A 19,371-nucleotide genomic window follows, 5' to 3' on the forward strand; every position below is an offset into this window, starting at 1 on the left:
TTCACCCCCGGACTATGGGTCCATAGCGGTAGCTAGATGGTTGTCTTCTCCTCATTGTGCTTCATTGTTGGATCTTGTGAGCTGCCTAACATGATCAAGATCATCTATCCGTAATACTCTATGTTGTGTTTGTCGGGATCCGATGGATAGAGAATACCATGTCATGTTAATTATCAAGTTATTACATATGTGTTGTTTATGATCTTGCATGCTCTCCGTTACTAGTAGAGGCTCGGCCAAGTTTTTGCTTTTAACTCCAAGAGGGAGTATTTATGCTCGATAGTGGGTTCATGCCCGCATTGACACTCGGGACAGTGATGAAAAGTTCTAAGGTTGTGTTGTGCTGTTGCCACTAGGGATAAAACATTGGCGCTATGTCCGAGGATGTAGTTGTTGATTACATTACGCACCATACTTAATGCAATTGTCTCGTTGCTTTGCAACTTAATACCGGAAGGGGTTCGGACGATAACTCGAAGGTGGACTTTTTAGGCATAGATGCGGTTGGATGGCGGTCTATGTACTTTGTCGTAATGCCCAATTAAATCTCACTATACTTATCATGTCATGTATGTGCATTGTTATGCCCTCTCTATTTGTCAATTGCCCGACCGTAATTTGTTCACCCAACATGCTTTTATCTTATGGGAGAGACACCTCTAGTGAACTCGTGGATCCCGGTCCATTCTTTAATACCGAAATACAAATCTGCTTGCAATACTTGTTTTTACTCGTTTTCTCTCGCAAACAATCATCTTCCACACAATACGGTTAATCCTTTGTTACGAGCAAGCCGGTGAGATTGACAACCTCACCTGTTTCGTTGGGGCAAAGTACTTTGGTTGTGTTGTGCAGGTTCCACGTTAGCGCCGGAATCCCCGGTGTTGCGCCGCACTACATCCCGCCGCCATCAACCTTCAACGTGCTTCTTGGCTCCTCCTCGGTTCGATAAACCTTGGTTTCTTTCTGAGGGAAAACTTGCTGCTGTGTGCATCATACCTTCCTCTTGGGGTTGCCCAACGAACGTGTGAAATACACGCCATCAAGCTCTTTTTCTGGCGCCGTTGCCGGGGAACTGAAGAAAAGCTACACTACAAAGATTTCTAACTCCCACGTCAACTACACGCCAGCACAGGTCCACACGACGTCGCGGTTCGCCTCTAGCGCCGCGCCGGTGCACTTCAACGGGGCATCAGTTCCCGACCCGAACCGGACGCCGAGGAGCGGTGACTCGTGCCCGGGCGCGACACAGAAGACGCGTCAGGTCCCGGAGGAGAGCATGCCGGTGCCCCGCACCCTGTTTGAGGAAATACCTCCTTCTGCCCCGACGATGGATGACCCGGTACGTTTGCTCTTTCAGTGTCTCGGTCTGCCGTGTGTCATTCGTCTGACCTCCGACGATTCGTAGGCCTATTGCACGAGACACAATGAGGGCGACATCCATGCCATGATCTTCGAAGGCGGCTTCGTTGGCGAAGTCGGCACCGGGACATGGGCGCATGATCAGTGGCCACAGACGCTGGATGAGGTAGACATCGATGGCGCACGGCTGTTCTCCACCCAGTCCACGCAGGCAACAACCGTCTGCATCGATGACTATGAGGAGGCGCCAACAGGGTCTGCCCTCACCAGGGATGACGCTACCAAGAAGAAGGGGAGATCCACAGGACCTGCGGCTTCAACGGCGAGGAGGACAAGTGTTTGTGCGAGGCTTGGCTGGTGACCAGCCATGACTGCATTAATGGCGCCCAACAAAAGGGCTAGGTGTAGTGGGCCAAGGTGGTCCAGGAGTACCATGAAATCGTCACGTGCCCTACGAGATGAAAATCCCTCGCAGGAAGAGTCCATCAGAAAAAGATTGAACTACATCACCTTTCCGAGTTCTAACTTCCAAACCTATAACTTGGTTTGCTGAACTACATCAAACAAGAGACCGGCAAGTTCTGCGTCGCCGTCGATCATGTTGTAGCCCACCCCCAGAGCGGCATTGGCATGCTTGGAGTGGTAAGAAACGAGCATTATCATGTCATTCCATCTATGTACAACATTAGCAAACCATGATCCGGGCTTTAACCAATTGCATGTATCCAGGGCCTTGGAGAGGTTCAAGGCAACACATAAGAAGGACTTCTATATGGTCCACTGCTAGGACTTGCTGAAGGACGCGCCAAAGTGGAGGGTAGGCTATGCGGCCTACCATGAAGTTGTAAAGAATAGGACAACAACGGTTGTCGTCGACGACAAAGACGACGATCCTGGGCAGAAAGCCCTTCCACTTCATCCCCGGGGCCATAAGGCTACCAAAACCGATCTAGCCCGGGAGGCATTAGTCCTTTGCGTTGATCCAGACCTTGGAGAAGATCATGGCCGAGAGTCAAAGCCGCCCTGGACAAAAGGGACGAGAAGAAGCGTCTGAAAAAAGTGGCCGCAGCTGCCATCTACCTCAACCTCACCAAAAAGGTCATTGAGGTCCAAAGGATGGACGTCGAGGCCAAAATGGCACACGCCGATGCCAAATTGCGTGACGCCAAGACCAGAAGGATGAACGCCGAGCCCAAGACCCGTGCAGAGGACACAAGGATCATGCTGGCCGACTTGAGCAACATGGACGACGACACCAGTGCCTCGTTCATGAAGAAGCGCGCCGAAATCCGCGCGCGAGACGCCTGATCTGCGACGCCATTGTCAAGCACCATGGCCTCCTTTTGGACTATATTTGCTGTTCTGGCCATGTTGTGCCCCTTTTGGACTCCATTTTGTGCCGTACCATGTGTAAAATATGATAAACTTATTTGAGACCTGAATTTGAGCCAATATGATGGCCATATCTTTCTGTAATTTGATTGTTTCAGCTGTTTTCGAATATTTCTAAAAAATAAATGGCCCACGCCCGAAATGCGTCGGGCCGCTAGAGGGGAGCGCCTAACCATCAGGGGAACCCGTTAATGGGCCTGGCCCATTAGTCGGTTGTTTTTAAAATTTCCAGATTCGAAAATTTGCTTAGATTCAAATTTGCCCAGCTTCGAAAATTGCTTAGATTTAAAAATTACACATATTCAAAATTTGCTTTGATGTGAAATTTGCTAAGTTTAAAAATTTGCTTACTTCAAAATTTTATTCGAATTTGAAATTTGCTTAACTTTAAATTTTGGTCCACTTTAAATTTTGTTTTAAAAGGAAAAACAGAAAAAATCAAAAATAAAAAAAACAATGAGAAACCGAAAGAAAACCGAAACCAAAGAAAACCAGAAAACCGTGGCCTACAGCCTCCCAGCAGGTTAATGGGCCGCGGCTCAAAAATACTCCGCGCGTGAAGTCACGCGGACGATGGTTGATAACTATCACCCACGGGTGATGAATAGAAAAAGCCCGCTAGAACCACCCGACGCAAATGGACGCGTGCGATATCTCAGACGTCCAAAATTCGTGGCCCCCTAGGGATGCCCTGAGGATATCTGCATTCATTTCCAGCTAACAAGTGACACTACAGTGGGCTGCGTTGAAGGAATAGATGTGCAGATGGGCCCGCATGGCATTGGGTGTAGAGTACGAAGGATGGTAGCCTTGCCTTACACGTATCACGGCGCTCACCTTTCTCCCTCACCCGACTTGACTCCTCACCGGCTTTCCCCGCCACCGCCAGATCTCGCTTAATTCCCCAACTATACCTAACCGCCGGCGGCCGCCATGATGGCCGCCGAGTCGTCGGCGACGGACAACCACCCCGCCGACGAGCACCTCGAGACCCTCGCCTTCGATTCCTCATCCCCCGCCCCGGCCGCCGCTTCTACAGACCCCCTGCTCCACCCTCCTCCCTCGCCTACGCCTTCGTCCACCTCTTCCCACCCCCCCGCGGCCGCGGCCGCGAACCACGACGCGTTCGTCCACGAGGACGGCGAGTCCGACTTCGTCCCCGTCCTCCCCACTCCCGACGCCCCGGCCATTTCCCGCGAGCCCTCGCCGGAGTTCTACCAGATCACCGTCTCCGATCCGCGGAAGCACGAGGAGGCCGCCGCCGGCGCGGCGGGCGTCATCCCTGGCTCCGGCACCTACTTCTCCTACCTCGTCACCACCCGGATCGCCGGCGGCGGCCGGTTCTGCGTGCGGCGGCGCTTCCGCGACGTGGTGGCCCTCGCCGACCGCCTCAGCGCCACCCACCGCGGCCTCTTCGTCCCGGCGCGGCCCGAGAAGAGCATCGTCGAGGGCCACGTCATGCAGCGCCACGACTTCGTCAACCAGCGCTGCGTCCTGCTCCAGCGCTACCTCTGCCGCGTCGCCGCGCACCCCACGGTCGGCCGGAGCGCTGACTTCCATACCTTCCTCACTGAGCCTAGCGGCATCCCCACCTCCGAGGGCGAGTCGCCGAGGTACAACCCCGCGGTTGCTGCTGCCATGCCGACGGCTGTTACCACACCAACGACGCCGGCAAAGGGGGGCGGGAGGGACTTTTTTGGCATGTTTAAGGACCTGAAGCAGACGGTGACGAACGGGTTGATGGCGGTGAGGCCACCCCCAGTGGAGGAGGAGACTGACGCGAAGTTCCTCGCCCACAAGGCCAAGCTCGAGGAATTGCAGCAGCAGCTCACTGCGACTTCTCTGCAGGTAACTGCGCACGTTTTTGGCCGGCTTAATGGAGCACTCATGTTACTCTTATGCATAATTAATGCAGTTGTGACATAGGCACATAATGAACGAAATGACTAAATTGTGCGTAATTATTATGTTAAGAAGTGCATGCACTACTATTACATTTTGCAACCTGATGAAGTAATTGATATCACACATCAAGTTTCCAGTTCTATCCAGCAGCATAACTATGCGTAATAATGCTAACGCAAGTCTTCTACATAATTTGTAGGCAGAATCACTTGTTAAAGCTCGCGAAGATCTTAAAACATGTACAGCTCATTTGGGAATGACATTCCTCAAGCTGGCGAAATTTGAAAAAGACCAATCTACATGCAGTTCGCAGAGAAGTCGAGCTGCGGATATTAGCCATTTTGCAAGTGCTGCTGTCAAAGTCAGCAGGTGTCAGGGAAGACTGGATGCTGAAATTGTGAAACATCTGGTAAGTGGGGAGCTGGAATGAGAGAGACATTTTCTTGGATATAGGTCTTCTTGATTATTTTGTTTCTTGATCTGTGACACTGTTTCATGCTTTTGCAGGACACTATCCGTAAATACTTGGAGACGATGACTTCTGTTCACAATGCATTTGCTGATCGCTCCAATGCTTTGCTTAATATCCAAAATCTATCGTCAGATTTATTTACCTTGCACAGCCGGGTTGCAAAACTTGAATCTGTGTCATCAAGAGGAATTGATCAGGAAAGGTCAAGGTATCTCAAGGTTGCAGAACTGAAAGAAACAATAAGAACAGCCGAAGATGCAAAAAGTCATGCACGCAAAGAGTACGAGCTTATCAAGGTAAATCACCTAAACCTATGAATTAGAGTACCATGTATGTTTTTGTACTTGATAGTGGTCTTCTGAAATGTGAGTTTCTATTTAATTTTAAATTTCACAATTTAAGGCTGTTATGCCATAAGTTCAGATGACAACATTTCCTAATTTATGGTTAATATTCTTGCCCCTGGATACACAAGAACAATACTGTATTTTTGGAGGAGCAATGTCTTCATACTGCAGTTTAATTTATATTTAAAACTTACCTGGCACTAGTTAAATGGCATGAACATTAATATATAGTCAATACTGTATATATCTGTTGTTTGTTCACTTTGTTAGTCAGTCTGAAATGATGCTTGTAATTCGCCATAGTGATATCTGGTGTGTACTATGGAGTACAAGTCAAGCTCTCAGAAGTTGTGGGAAGTATTCCGAGTACATTAATTGTCAGTGAAATAACTGAAGTTATTATGTACAGATTGACCACTAGTTTTCAACAGATTTCTACAATTTAAATGATGCTAGTACCAGGTACGACTTATATATACTAGGTTATGTATTGACTTAGTGGGACAGGTTTGTTCAAGAATATATAGGCTGTCCTTGTCCAGTTTTTCCTGTGAGATTTGTGTTGTGTTGACAATATTGGTGTCGTTCAACCTGGTAGCATCTATTTGAGATGACTGAAAAATATTTTGAGACATGTTTATGTAATCACATAGAGTACTTTCTTTCTATTCAAGTAAAGTGTCGCATCCCTCTGTCGATTATGAAACCACATGTTAAATTTTTGCACTGGACATGGCTATGCTGTTGAATACAATAAGTTCCCATTTGTTACTTGATATGAACTATTTGGGACTTCTCTTAAATAAGCTTCTATATTGCAGGAAAACAACATGAATGAAATTAAAAGATTTAATAAAGAGATACGCCAGGATTTGGTGGAGATGATGAAAGGCTTCGTAACAAATCAGGTTTAAATTTCTAACTTCAAATCTGAATTATTTTCTTTGTTGCTGGTTGCACAATCCTCCGAATTATTTTTAATGAAAATTCAAAAAAAAAATTACATCAGTTAAGAGCAGGTGTCTACTTATTACTTACTCTTTGCTATTTGCGGTAGGTTTATCTTCATAGCTCCATTTCTTTCTAAAATCAGTACCTGATATTTAAGCCAAAATGTTTGAGAATGGATTTTGTACACACATGCATGGGTGCGGGTGTTTCCGTCACCGTCGATTTATTCCTCAATAACATCACATAAATTTCCCAGTTTGAAACCTCAATTTAGTAATGATGCAATGGGCTAAACTGCCAATGACACTTTGTAAGACATAATTTGTTCTGTATATACTGAAAGGGAAATGGGCTAAACTACTTCACAGGAAACAGTTGTATGGTTTCACTACAGGAAGATATGTTGGAAAGTGAATAAGCTGTATGGAGTTATATGAATATGTCAGGACAGCTAAACGTAATGTTAGCCTGGGTAATGGGTACCATAGATAATATCTGAACGATACTTTGGTCCACCGTAGTGCATTTGCAGTACTATAGGTCGCCTTGTTTGCCAATGAGACGCACATTGCACCTGGAACTGTTTTAGCTTTGCAACGCTAACTATCAGTAAATACTCTTCTAAAATTCACATTAGGCAACCTAGATGGCGTTGTATGTTTTTTTGAAAATTTTATACTAGCAGTAGGTTATACAGTATATTTTATCGGGAGAATTGGTTATTTACCCAAAACTTGAGCAGCCTTGGATCATCTACCCAGAGTTCACAGTATATTGGCAAAATACCTAGCAAGGACTTAAAAGCAAAATAAGAATTAAGCATGGCCCTAACTACAGCTGGCCACGAAGCATAAGGATAGGATCGATCAGATCATAACCCACGGGTTCACCATACGTGCGCCTGGAGTCAGCGCTGGTCCCGACGACGGATCAATCCCTCGGCGGCTCGGCGCCTCGGCGCCCACCATTGAGAGACCCTGACGCAGCCGTCCTGACGCCTTCCGACCTTCATCGATATCGTTCGGTCGTGATTGTCGCCGTTGTCGCCGTCTGCTTGTATGTCATGGCGCCTTGATCGTATTTGTACGACGTCCCGCCGCCCGTCCGCCTCTGATTTCATCGTACTTATGCTATTTCTACTACCTCTGTCCGGATTTAATTGACGTAAATCTATTCATTAGCCTTCTCCCCCCACGTCGATTAAATAGGAACGGAGGGAGTAATAGTTATTGTGAGGCCGGATCAGCGCCTCCATAATTTCGTTGGTCAGTAAAGGGCGAGTTTGGCACTTGATATTGGTATTCTTCAGTCCGAGTTAGTTCATGAACTGATTCATATTGTTTCGAGCCTCATGGAAGCCATATAGTACTTGCTTGTGTGATTCTGCGGCAAAACCGTGGAAAGTTGCATGCATATAAATCCACACGTGCATGCATATTTACACATGTACATAAAGATCTAATTCGGGACATTGATTTTATTAATACACAAAAGGATCATATTCGCCTGGTCATATAAATTTACTGCACATATTATTTTTTACTGTAATGTTGTCGATCAGCTTTGAAATCAAGCCAAGAATCGCTGGTCTCACTCTTACTATTGGTATACGTGTACGTGGAGTGTCCAGTCACGGTATAGAAAAAGAACTAGCCAATCATAATGTAAGCTGGTACATGACTATGGTACGTTCCAGAGAGGCAGAAACTGAAAGTTTTTCGTGGCCACCTCTAGTTAGGGTCCTGCTTAATTCTTATTTTGCTTTCAAGCCCTTTCTGGGTATTTTGCCAATGTACTGTGAACTCTGGGTAGATGATCCAAAGCTGCTCAAGTTTTGGGTAAATAACCAATTCTCCCTATTTTATCTGTGGGACAGTGCCTTATTTCAGCAGTTTGGAGATCTTTATATGTGCAGCATCCCTGCTATACTCTTTGAAGTGAACAATGCATTTAACAGTACCAACAAATTTAATCACTGGAAAAGTTCATTAAATCGACATACTTGTCTTTTTTCAATATGCAGGTTGAATACTCAGATCAGATTGCTAGTATATGGGCAAAGTTAGCAGAAGAAACAAAAGGATATGCAGATAGGAGCAGCTGAAGTAGGATGTAAATAACACGTGAATTTTGAGCCTCGTATCTGCAGCATCAACATCGGTTACAACATTATTGAGATTCATGCTATCCCTCGGCGGTTTAGGGTATATGTGCAGAAACAGTTTCCACTCCCCGAGATGCATTGGGTCAAGGATTTTCTTGGAGATAGCTATCTCCGGTTGTGCGCCTGAAAATTTCTCAGGAAAGAACAAACTAACCCTCGATCACAAAACCGACACATCTGTTTTCCCAGTTTTTCCCCACCCTGGGTTTAGCTGTAATGTTGAGTTTTTTTCTGTGCAATTACACGGTACTAGCTCTTGCTTCCTGACAGAAGTATATAGACGGCATTCTTTCTAGTCGTTCAAACTTCAGAAGAGTTGAACGCTTGCACGTACCTGTTTTCTGTCATGTGGTTCATATCAACTCCTTTCTTTTCTTTCTTTTATTTGAACATATCATCCTCTGTGTGAAAGTGTAGCCACGTCTGTGCGGAAGGTGAGCCACTCATCTGCGACGCGGCTGACTGGATATGCCCGCGGAGCCGCGAGCCTGTGGTAAGGTCGGCAGCTAGTGCTGGCGCTTCTGAAGCCATCGCTATCATGCAGAGTCGAGCATCGTCGTCTCAAGAAAAGAAGCACCAGGCATCAATCTGTGAGATTATTCTTCGCATAGACTCCCAGACGTGAGATTTCTTCTCGCCTTTGTGAGTTCCCTGTGATGCCAGGTATACACTTATACAATCACGCCACAAAAACGGGAAAACGAGAGCAACCGATACCACTCGAGTTGCCATGAATATTTCCACCGCAAGAAAATATTGTACAGTACAACCTTGTCTCTTGGCTTGGCATTGGGGGCAGATTATGATACTACACAAATCCAGTCATTATTTGCCAATTTTCCTTAGGGTACCAATTTTGTTATACTGTATTGTTATATTTTCGCACAACAAACATAGAAAAAAATTCAGCACATCATGATTCAGCAAACGATTTGTATGCAGAACAATTACAATCCGTTTGTTATTCCGATTTGCGCCGTGGTGTTTCAAGTAAATTGAAACGTAGATGAGATTTTTTCGTAAACATTTGCAGAATTGTCTTTCAGGATATGTCTTGACTGAGGATAGGAGTCGTGTACTTGTACAAACAGTTGTACAGTTGTACTGCTGTCTGTGCGATAGTAGCCAGCGGCCACAAGCCGAGGCTACTCCATCTTTGGCCTCCTCCATTTCCCCCTGGCCGCCGGCGAGCCTTGCTCCGGCGTGGTCAGTCGTCTCCGCCGTGGAGAATGCTGCCCCACGCACCGTCCCGGTACCCGGGCACCGCCAAGTTCAAACCCCTCCTCCCCACCAAACCGCCTCTCGCTCCCGCCTCCTCCCGAGGAAACCTCTGCACCGCCGCCGCCTCCCGCCGCGACTTCCTGCTCCTCATCCCGTCCCTAGCGGCAGCGTCTACAGCCATCCAGTACCTCCCCCTCGCGGCCTCCGCTGCCGACGATGAGAACCCGGCCACACCGCCGCCACCCGCTCCGGCCCCAGCACCGCCTCCTGCTGGGGAGCCCGAAGGTGAGGCGCTGTCCAGGATGTACGACGCCACGGTCATCGGGGAGCCGCAGGCTGTCGGGAAGGACGCGCGGGCGAGGGTGTGGGAGAAGCTGATGGCCGCGCGGGTCGTGTACCTCGGCGAGGCCGAGCTCGTGCCCGACCGCGACGACCGGGTGCTCGAGCTCGAGATCGTGAGGAAGCTGGCCGCTCGGTGCGCGGACGCCGGGAGGAGCCTCTCGCTCTCGCTCGAGGCGTTCCCCTGCAACCTCCAGGAGCAGCTCGACCAGTTCATGGATGGGAGGTTGTTAATTACTGCCCTCTTTATTTCTTAATGTTTTTTTTTGCCTGTTTATTATACTTGCGATAACTCTAACGGTCTAACCGACCAGTGGATTTTTTTATGGGTCCGAAGCTTTGTGTTTGAAATAGAGATTTTGCACCTTATCAATGTCAAATTCAAACACAGTTACTCAGTTACTTGTTATATTGCAGTTTCAGTTCTGATAGATGTATATAAAGTACGGGAAGAGTTAGGGGCCTCTTCGGTTTGTAGGATAGTGAGAATTTAGTGAAAAACACTGGAATATGGTAGGAATGCATGTGCAAAACAGATGATAGGAAATCACTGGAATTATGCACTTCTATGTTTTGTTCATAGGCATCCGAATAAACAAAGTCAAATCGGAGACAAACCACATGTAATAAAAAAAATATAATTAGGATGTTATTATACCGCTAAAGACCTTGGTCTTGTACTTCGTGTGTATGAACTCTAAAAAGGTCATAAATTGCAAATTCCATGCCTTTTTTTTTCTTGAAACTGTGACGGATGGAAAATTTCCGCCATTTCATTCATTTGAACCAAATGGATGCATAGGGCCACCAAAAGAAAATATCCTACTCCTACGTTTCTCCTCCACTTTTCCTACTGTACAGCAGTGAAATTGCTATGCTAACAGCTTGGAGTATTTGGCGTGAAAGGAACAGGAGAGTCTTCGATAATGTCTACAAACCTATCCAGATGGTTGTCGATCAGATCAGGGCTGATGCCAAGTTTTGGGCTGTTGCTAGTCGAGGTCGATTTATGTTGCCTACCCAATAATGCATCTCTGTTTCTAGTAGCTTAGCAGGCTAGGACTGATATGTTTTTTCCTTCTCTGTCCTGATCGGGTCGTTTCTGAACCTGTATGTGTATCTCTTGAACCTTGCCATCTGTTGGCTTTCTTCCCTTCTTAATAGATACATGCAGCTCTCCTGCATGGTTCGAAAAAAAGTTTTACGGAGGCCCTACTAAGTAGTAGCTAAGAATTTCTTGTAAAAGGCACAGCAAAGGCATGGATTACTCTGCATGTTCGATCCATTGAGATGTGCTAGAACTTCTACCTGTATCTCGTAGACTACTACTATCATGACCATGTAGGTTTCCGTGCAAAGGTCGAACTGCAGCCCTAGTTTTGCTTTCTCCTTCACCTTTCTGGGGAACAGTGTATTTTTAAGCGTGATTGCGATTTATCAGCCTTGCAATACTTCCTTGATGAACTTCTAACAACCTATCTTAATTCAGCATTGATGGCAACAGCTTAAAGTTGTACACATCTCACTGGGCGCCAGAGCGTTGGCAGGAGTATGAACCTCTTTTAAACTACTGCCGTGATAATGGAATCAAGCTTATTGCATGTGGAACTCCACTTGAGGTAATTCATCACTGCCAGTCACATTGTCAAGCAAATCTGCATGCAGTCAATTTAGGCATACTTTCATCATCATAAATATTGCTCAATTTAGGGTGTTACTGCCGAGGCTGTAGACTTAAGACACTGTAGTCATTCAGTATTGATTTTCAATTTTACATTGTTTCAGCTGGCAACTTGGGAAGCATTATCTTGTCTTGTGCGATATAGTGCTTTTACTTGATGAGTAACGACCCATTCTGCACAATTTACTGGCCCATGTATAAGAAATGTTCTGATACTGAATAATATCTTAGTTTTCTCTGCATTACCGGTGAGTATCTAATACATTTCTTGACTAGGTAGTAAGAACTGTCCAAGCTGAAGGAATCAACGGTCTTTCAAAAGCAAATAGGAAGTTGTATGCTCCTCCAGCTGGCTCTGGCTTCATTTCTGGCTTTACATCCATCTCGGGCCGATCATTGATAGACAAAACTTCATCCTCCATTGTCTCTCCTTTTGGCCCTAGCTCATATCTATCTGCACAGGCAAGAGTGGTTGATGATTATACCATGTCCAAAATAATAATGAAGGAAATTACTACTGGAGATCCTTCAGGGATGCTTGTTGTTGTAACTGGTGCGAGCCATGTTATGTATGGGTCTCGAGGTATTGGTGTTCCTGCCAGAATATCTAAAAAGATGCAAAAGAAAAAGCAAGTTGTGATTCTTCTTGATCCTGAGAGGCAAGGTATAAGGAGAGAAGGGGAAATCCCCGTAGCTGATTTATTGTGGTATTCTGCTGCCAAGCCATGCAGTAGAAATTGCTTCGACCGTGCTGAAATCGCTAGAGTTATGAATGCAGCTGGTAGGAGGCGTGAAGCTTTACCTCAGGTTATCACTTGCTTTCTCAGCATATGTTTGTTACTCCTTCGCACTATATATCTCTTACTAATGGTAGCATCCTGTGAAAGGAGGTGTTAGTCAAAAAAACCAGTAATGAGCGTGCTTAAAAGTTCTTGCTATATCAGGCAGTTTATGATTTCTAGTACCATCATATTTCTTATGTTTGAGCTAATGTAATATTTTGCACTTAAATCATGACAGGATATTCAGAAAGGAATAGATCTTGGTGTAGTTTCTCCTGAGATACTGCAGAACTTTTTTGATCTTGAGAAATATCCTGTTGTGGATGAATTGATTCACCGATTCCAAGTAAGCACCTGATTTAATCTTTCGCTACTTCCCCTTATAATTATGCTTTGGTGCTATGCTTGACTGTATAGAGTTATATTACTGCTTTGATGTATATATGCTTTTCCTGATTATATTTTGAAAACAAATCTATCAACAATAGAACTCTTTATGGATGGCCCAGCCCTGTCAGATTTTATTCGGGGTCAGCCCTGCCTGGCGTCCCAGAAAGAAGAAAAACTGGAAGAAGTAATAAATATTTGGTATTTTTTCTGAATGGTGTCACGATGTGAGAATTAGTTGGGAAACTGGAAGTTCTTATTTTCCTAGGTTTTCCAGGGCTGGGCCAGGTGTTGAGCTGATCTAAATCCATCTTCTTCTATATCTAGGAAAACTTACTGACTATTAATGATGTTGAAAATTATCACCGTGTGCAGGGTTTCCGTGAAAGGTTACTGGCAGATCCCAAATTCTTGAACAGATTAGCGATCGAAGAGGGCATATCAATAACTACAGCTGTCTTAGCACAATATGAAAAACGGAAAGGACGGTTTTTTGAAGAGATCGACTACGTCCTAACTGATACAATTAGAGGTTCTGTTGTTGATTTTTTTACAGTGTGGCTTCCTGCTCCAACTATTTCGCTCTTATCTATTGCTGACAATGGTTCTGGTGAGAGCTTGGAGCTTGTTAGAGGACTGTTAGGGTCACTGCCAGATAATGCATTTCAAAAGGGCATCGTGGGCCAGAATTGGGACATTAACCAGAGAGTTGCATCGGTACTAATGGGTGGCCTTAAACTTGCTGGTGTTGGATACGTTTCTAGTATTGGAGCTGAAGTTGCTTCAGAGGTCTTGTATGCTGCTCGTCGAGTTTTGAGACCTTCTGCAACTATGGAGGCAGAACGCGCAAGAGCTCCCATCTGGAAATCAGCAGCTGTTTATAGTGGCTTCCTTGGAACATCTGCAAATCTGCGATATCAGGTACTTCCTCATGACATCTGTCTAGTTTCAAACGAAGGGTCGATAATTAGACATATATATGCAATGAAGTTGTCAACTTCTCATCTCCAAAAGTTGTTCAGAAGTGGTTGTGGTTAATCATGACAACCTGTTTTGTCTGCCAGAGTTGCATATATATATATGGGCACATGACAATTAGCAATAGTTAAAATGATCTGTAATTTGAGGGCACATTAGAGGAAATTAGCAATGGTAAAATGATCTGTAATATTTTTTTTGGAAATGGAAATGATCTGTAATATAAGGGCACATTATATTTTTCGATAAAGGGGGCACATTATATGAAATTCGCAATAGTTAAAATGATCTGTCTTATTGAGCAATATTTAACTCTTTCCCAACAAATATGTAAAGGTCATTGCTGGTCTGGTGGAGCATCGGCTTGGAGAATATCTGGTGTCGTACTATAATCTGCCACTTCTTGCTAATGTGTTATCCTTTGTTGCACGGATAATCAATTCATACTTTGGAACACAGGTATGCTGCCTCTGCACTCTGTACTTCCGTTATAGGTATTTTTTTCTGGTTTTATGGTGCGTCCTCAAGCTGGTTGAACCACACAGACAATTATTGGGTTTGCTTCCAGAGAAAAAAAATGGCGTGATCCATAGAGCAGGAATAGCTATTAATGAGTACGGGATAATTTAATTAATGCCAATTAACTTGATATTGGCGACCCCCTTATAGGCTATGATTACGGCATGTGGTGTCCTCCACTTTAAAGGAGGGGCCCGGGAAACAAGTTTATGGCTCCAACACTAACCATCCATAACCACACACCTTGTAGTTAGATTACTGCAGGATCCATAAATCATCTAGCGCATGTAAATGCAGGTGTCCTGTTTCTCTACAGGGGCGTATCCATTGTTGAAAGCTCCCACACACTATGGGGTCTCTTTCCCTTGCTTTTATGCAAAGACACAAGTGGGGATACTCTACCACTGCGCCAGGCCCGTCCTTCTCCTACTTCTCTACAAGCACTAAGAAAATATTGTACGCTACATTGATCACACTTTAACATTATCACGTAGAGTCACACTTAACATGCACAGTGTTTGTGTTAAGCTTCATGCACTAGCCACTTGAACCAAAAGTCCGAACTGATGGAAAGGGCTAGACAATCTACTTATACACTTCAACACCCCCTCTTACGTGTGACGGGAAGACGAGAAGACAAGTCAACACGTGTAGAGAGGCAAAGAGGCAGCGGGAGGCCGGGCGAGGCAGGAGGCTGCGGGGAAATTGTGAAAGCCAGAACTCAAACTTGAGACCCTGGGCTCTGATACCATGTTAAGCTTCATGCACTAGCCACTTGAACCAAAAGTCCGAACTGATGGAAAGGGCTAGGCAATCTACTTATACACTTCAACAGTTTGTACTATGGTTTAAAATGGCATGCTGCGTCAATCTTAGTAATTATACCTAAACAATCAATATCTGATTCCTGGACCAAAGGCTCATCCGTCAGCATGTAAGTTGTTGCATTGAAAATTGTGTAAATATATATACATACATGAAGAACGTAATGTAGATAATTGCGTCCAATAGGAGCGGTCCACTTCATCCTATGATTAAAAGGTTCAGAACCATTTGTCCCTAAACCACACGCCCATTCTGTCATTATGGATCAAACCGGCCCACCCCAATCCCTCTGCTTGTCTCTTCAATAGAAACTTTGTTGCATATCTCCAGGGTAGAAATGAAAAATCTTAGTGAAAGCATTCATTTGTGCAGTCTACTAGTCAGCTCCATACATGAAGAACGTTCTGTTGATAGTACCTTCATTCTACGATTCTCAAGTCTTTACTGACACCTATCTTTGATGCAGCAATGGATCGATATTGCACGTTCTACAGGCATCCAAACAAGTGAGGAAGATCCACCTCCTCCTGAGATTCCCAGCTCACCAGAAATACCGCTACTAGAATGTGGCACAACAGAGTTACAGAATACAGACAATGTTCCGAACAAATCAGGTGACGAGACATAGTCACGATCTTATTTGGTTGTAGGCATCAACTCAAGGAACGGTTTCGTTTTATGATACACCACACACAGTACAGGCATATAGACATAGGGTCTTCATACAACCATATAGCAATATAGCATTTGTCTTTCGGGAGGAAAACTTGAAATTTTGAAGAGCTGAGTATTTTATTCCAGCATTCCTTTCTCATGGCCAAAAGGATCTCTGCTGTTACACACTTGAGTAAATATACTATATGTACATCAACGGAGAAAAGAGCCAAATTTTGGAACACGTACGTTTATATTCTTTAGTTCATCTCGGATGGGTAATGCAAGTGATGTCGCTTGAGATAAAAAAAAGTCTACGGGTTCAGATTTCATATGAAGTTGTGTGCACCTTGTTTGGCAGCCATGAATTGTATTTGCTGAATTCATTCGGATCCAAGCACCATTTGTTGTAGAATTCGAATTGGTAGAGATTGGACTATATCTCCAACTTTTACCTTTGCTGCTATCTGGAATTGTAAAAATGAAATTGAAAATTGATACGGAGTACTTGCTTATACGACCGCTGAGAGATGGATGCCACTGTGCACCGGTCATGCACGTTCACCCAAATGCAGGGGCAGGTATCCAACAGGCTTCTGTCCTTTCAGTGTGTTATAATCGTACAATCGTCAATCGAATAAAGCTGGCTTGCTATTAGTGAGCCAGAAGAATCCAGTTCTCCGCACGACCATCCCACGCGGCAATATTCATTTTCCTTTTGCAAGAACCCAAATATGCTTTGTCACCAGCCGATCGCTGGACCATCGAGAAATAGGAAACGCATCCGAAATCTGACAACTGATACGATAGGAAACTACGAGATGCAGAGCAAGATCATCTCCAATCGCGCACACTCTACGCCGAGTAGCCGTATGGGGGCTCCGGATCGAACTGCCATATATGGAGGGCGCCTTTGACCATTCACGTTTCTATAGGATTTAGATAAAATGCAAGCAAACTTCAAATTTCCTTTTTTTTGTTATATAGTATCTTACAAATATGAATGAAATTCAATTAAATTTAAATAATAATTAAACTAAACCCTAGCCACGGTGGGCAGCCGCACTACCGCGTGCGCCCCTCCCGGTTCTTCTTGCGCAACGCCATGAGATCCAATGCTTGAGGTGGTGGCCCGCCTAGAGAGAGAGCGGCCCGTTACGATGCGTTCCTCCGCGAGAGAGTCACAATGGGGGTGCACCTCCTCCATCCACTGCATCATCTTTGACTGCGGCTCCGTCAAGCCTCATGTCTGGATGCGTAGGGTACATGTTGTGATACAATGTCCATAATTAAGGTTTCACACTCTTGCAGGCCGAAGCTATTCACGGCAGCGTCTCCCTCACGACCAGTTGAACGCCATTTGGCTCTAGGTGATGCAGGCGATGGAGAAGCAAAGTGGATGGTTTGTTTGAGTCGCTAGACTTAGCCATTTTTAGCTCGAGATGGGTCAAAAACAGCTAAGACACGCCCGTTTGTTTGGCTATTTCAGTTTGGTTACACTATTTTAGATGGCTGGACTCAACGATGCCAGGCGGGAAAATATCTAGTGATACCACACTTTACATCATACCATGGTACCACTTTACAAAACTCAATTTTTTTAGATGTCAAAATAATTGAAAAGGAAGTTGTAGGTGTTCACAAGGTGTGTGTTTACATTCCTTAGAATTTTCAGAACCAAATTTGAAATACATAAAGAGAAACAAAAAAGACAAATTTGTGTGTGAATAGTGTCATTTTGTGTTTGTCTTTATGTGACACTATTTATGTTGGATTTCTCTTTTTTTTTTTGTTTCTATAAGGGTATTTTAAATTTGGTTCAGCAAGTTATGGACAATGTAAATACACATCTTATGAATAGCCACATATTTTTTCAGACTTTTTTGTCAGTTGTAATTTAAATTTAAAGAGTGGTATCATGGTATATCAAATAAGAGGAGGTATCACCAGGTAGATATGTTCTCCATGTTAGGCCTCTGAAAAATTGTCGGGCCCTCTAGGGTAGAATAGTAGCTAGGTCAAGCCATTTTAGATTGCTGCACTCAATGAAAACTAGCCAAACTGAATGGTGTGTCATGTCCAAGAGAGGTCATTGAAGTTTCAAAATTGTGAAGCGCGTTCTGGCAGATGGGGTCAGGTGAAGTGTACTTGCCATCCTGACATTTGGATTGCCAGCCAGGTTAGCTGCGTGCAGGTTGCCACATGTAGCCACATCGCCATGGCAGAAGCAGTTCAGTCCGGGAATGGTGGATGGGGCCTTCCTGCCTGCCCCAAGACCCGAATATAGAACGATGATGATACAGTATCTTGCATGGGCGGTCGGTGGCAGAGTACGGTACGGCGCGGCCGGATAGAGTATGCCTGCCGCCAGCGCCCACGAACCTTCGCCGCTCCTTCCTCTCTACGGCTCCAGCTGCGTACGGGAGCTAGTCTTGCACGTGCAGTTATGTGAATCCATCTGTCACTCACGCCTCGCCTGCGCCGGCCTGACAGCCAGGTTGTGAGAGACGAACTAGTCGCCGCCTCGGTGGCATAATTAAGGTTTCACACTCATGCGTTCATCTGGATCCTGGACGTGAGAGCACCAACTTCGCACCCAGCGAACGAACGCGTTTGTTTTCGCCAACCACCGGCTTGCCTAGCGACCGCGCATCGGCACAGGGAAAGTGTTTCACTTCACCGTACGGATGGCAATGGCAATGGCCATGGCCAGGACGAATGTTAGAGCATCTCCAGCCGTTGGGGCTCCCGGCCAAAATCCGGCGCTATTTAGCGTAGGATTGGACGAAAGTTTGGCTCGGGAAGCGCCGAAGTTTCAGTCGTTACCCCGGTAGACACCCGGGGTTCTGCTTTTTTTTTTAGAGAAAAACGTTCCTGGATGCCAAATCTCATTACAATTTAGAGAAAAACGTTCCTGGATGGCAATGGCAATGACCAGTTTTGTTAACATTTGACTTATTTTTACAAATGAACGTTACAATTCAACAAAATAAGACAAGTTTTCAAACAAATCAAATAGAAACTAGTTGGTGTTGCCTCGAAGCGTCCATATGTGCTCCACCAGATCATCCTGCAGCTGTTGATGCATTGTGGAGTCTCGAATCTTCTGACGCATAGCGATGAACGCAGCCCACGATGCAGGCACCTGGTGGTTAGGTTGTGCAAGAGGACCCTCTCTGTCATATGGTGCAACTTGTTCGCTCGGAGGGACCGGATGCTTCCGCTCATCCTCGATAATCATGTTGTGTAAGCACACACAACAGTTCATCACCTCCCACATCTGATCTTTGGACCAAGTCAAAGCGGGGAACCGGACTACAACAAATCTCTCCTAGAGGACACCAAATGCACGCTCGACGTCCTTTCGGCAAGCTTCTTGTTCCTTGGCAAAC

At 45.2% G+C, this 19,371-nt stretch overlaps 2 protein-coding genes across 2 annotated transcripts; both read left to right on the forward strand.

The window, feature by feature from the left end:
* The first annotated feature begins 3,627 nt into the window (after positions 1–3,627).
* LOC124662016 (sorting nexin 2B-like) lies at positions 3,628–8,977 on the forward strand. Its single transcript, XM_047199905.1, has 5 exons — positions 3,628–4,602; positions 4,859–5,068; positions 5,167–5,427; positions 6,300–6,386; positions 8,453–8,977. Exons 1-5 carry the CDS (start codon positions 3,688–3,690, stop codon positions 8,531–8,533), a joined length of 1,554 nt encoding a protein of 517 aa, XP_047055861.1. The 5' UTR covers positions 3,628–3,687; the 3' UTR covers positions 8,534–8,977.
* Positions 8,978–9,669: 692 nt separating this feature from the next.
* Positions 9,670–16,247, forward strand: LOC124662015 (protein RETICULATA-RELATED 6, chloroplastic-like). Its single transcript, XM_047199904.1, has 7 exons — positions 9,670–10,379; positions 11,643–11,772; positions 12,111–12,641; positions 12,855–12,962; positions 13,379–13,924; positions 14,318–14,440; positions 15,792–16,247. Exons 1-7 carry the CDS (start codon positions 9,823–9,825, stop codon positions 15,951–15,953), a joined length of 2,157 nt encoding a protein of 718 aa, XP_047055860.1. The 5' UTR covers positions 9,670–9,822; the 3' UTR covers positions 15,954–16,247.
* Positions 16,248–19,371: the final 3,124 nt, after the last annotated feature.

The sequence above is a fragment of the Lolium rigidum genome, chromosome 6 (genome assembly GCF_022539505.1).
Source record: "Lolium rigidum isolate FL_2022 chromosome 6, APGP_CSIRO_Lrig_0.1, whole genome shotgun sequence".
In the NCBI taxonomy this organism is placed as follows: domain Eukaryota; kingdom Viridiplantae; phylum Streptophyta; class Magnoliopsida; order Poales; family Poaceae; genus Lolium; species Lolium rigidum.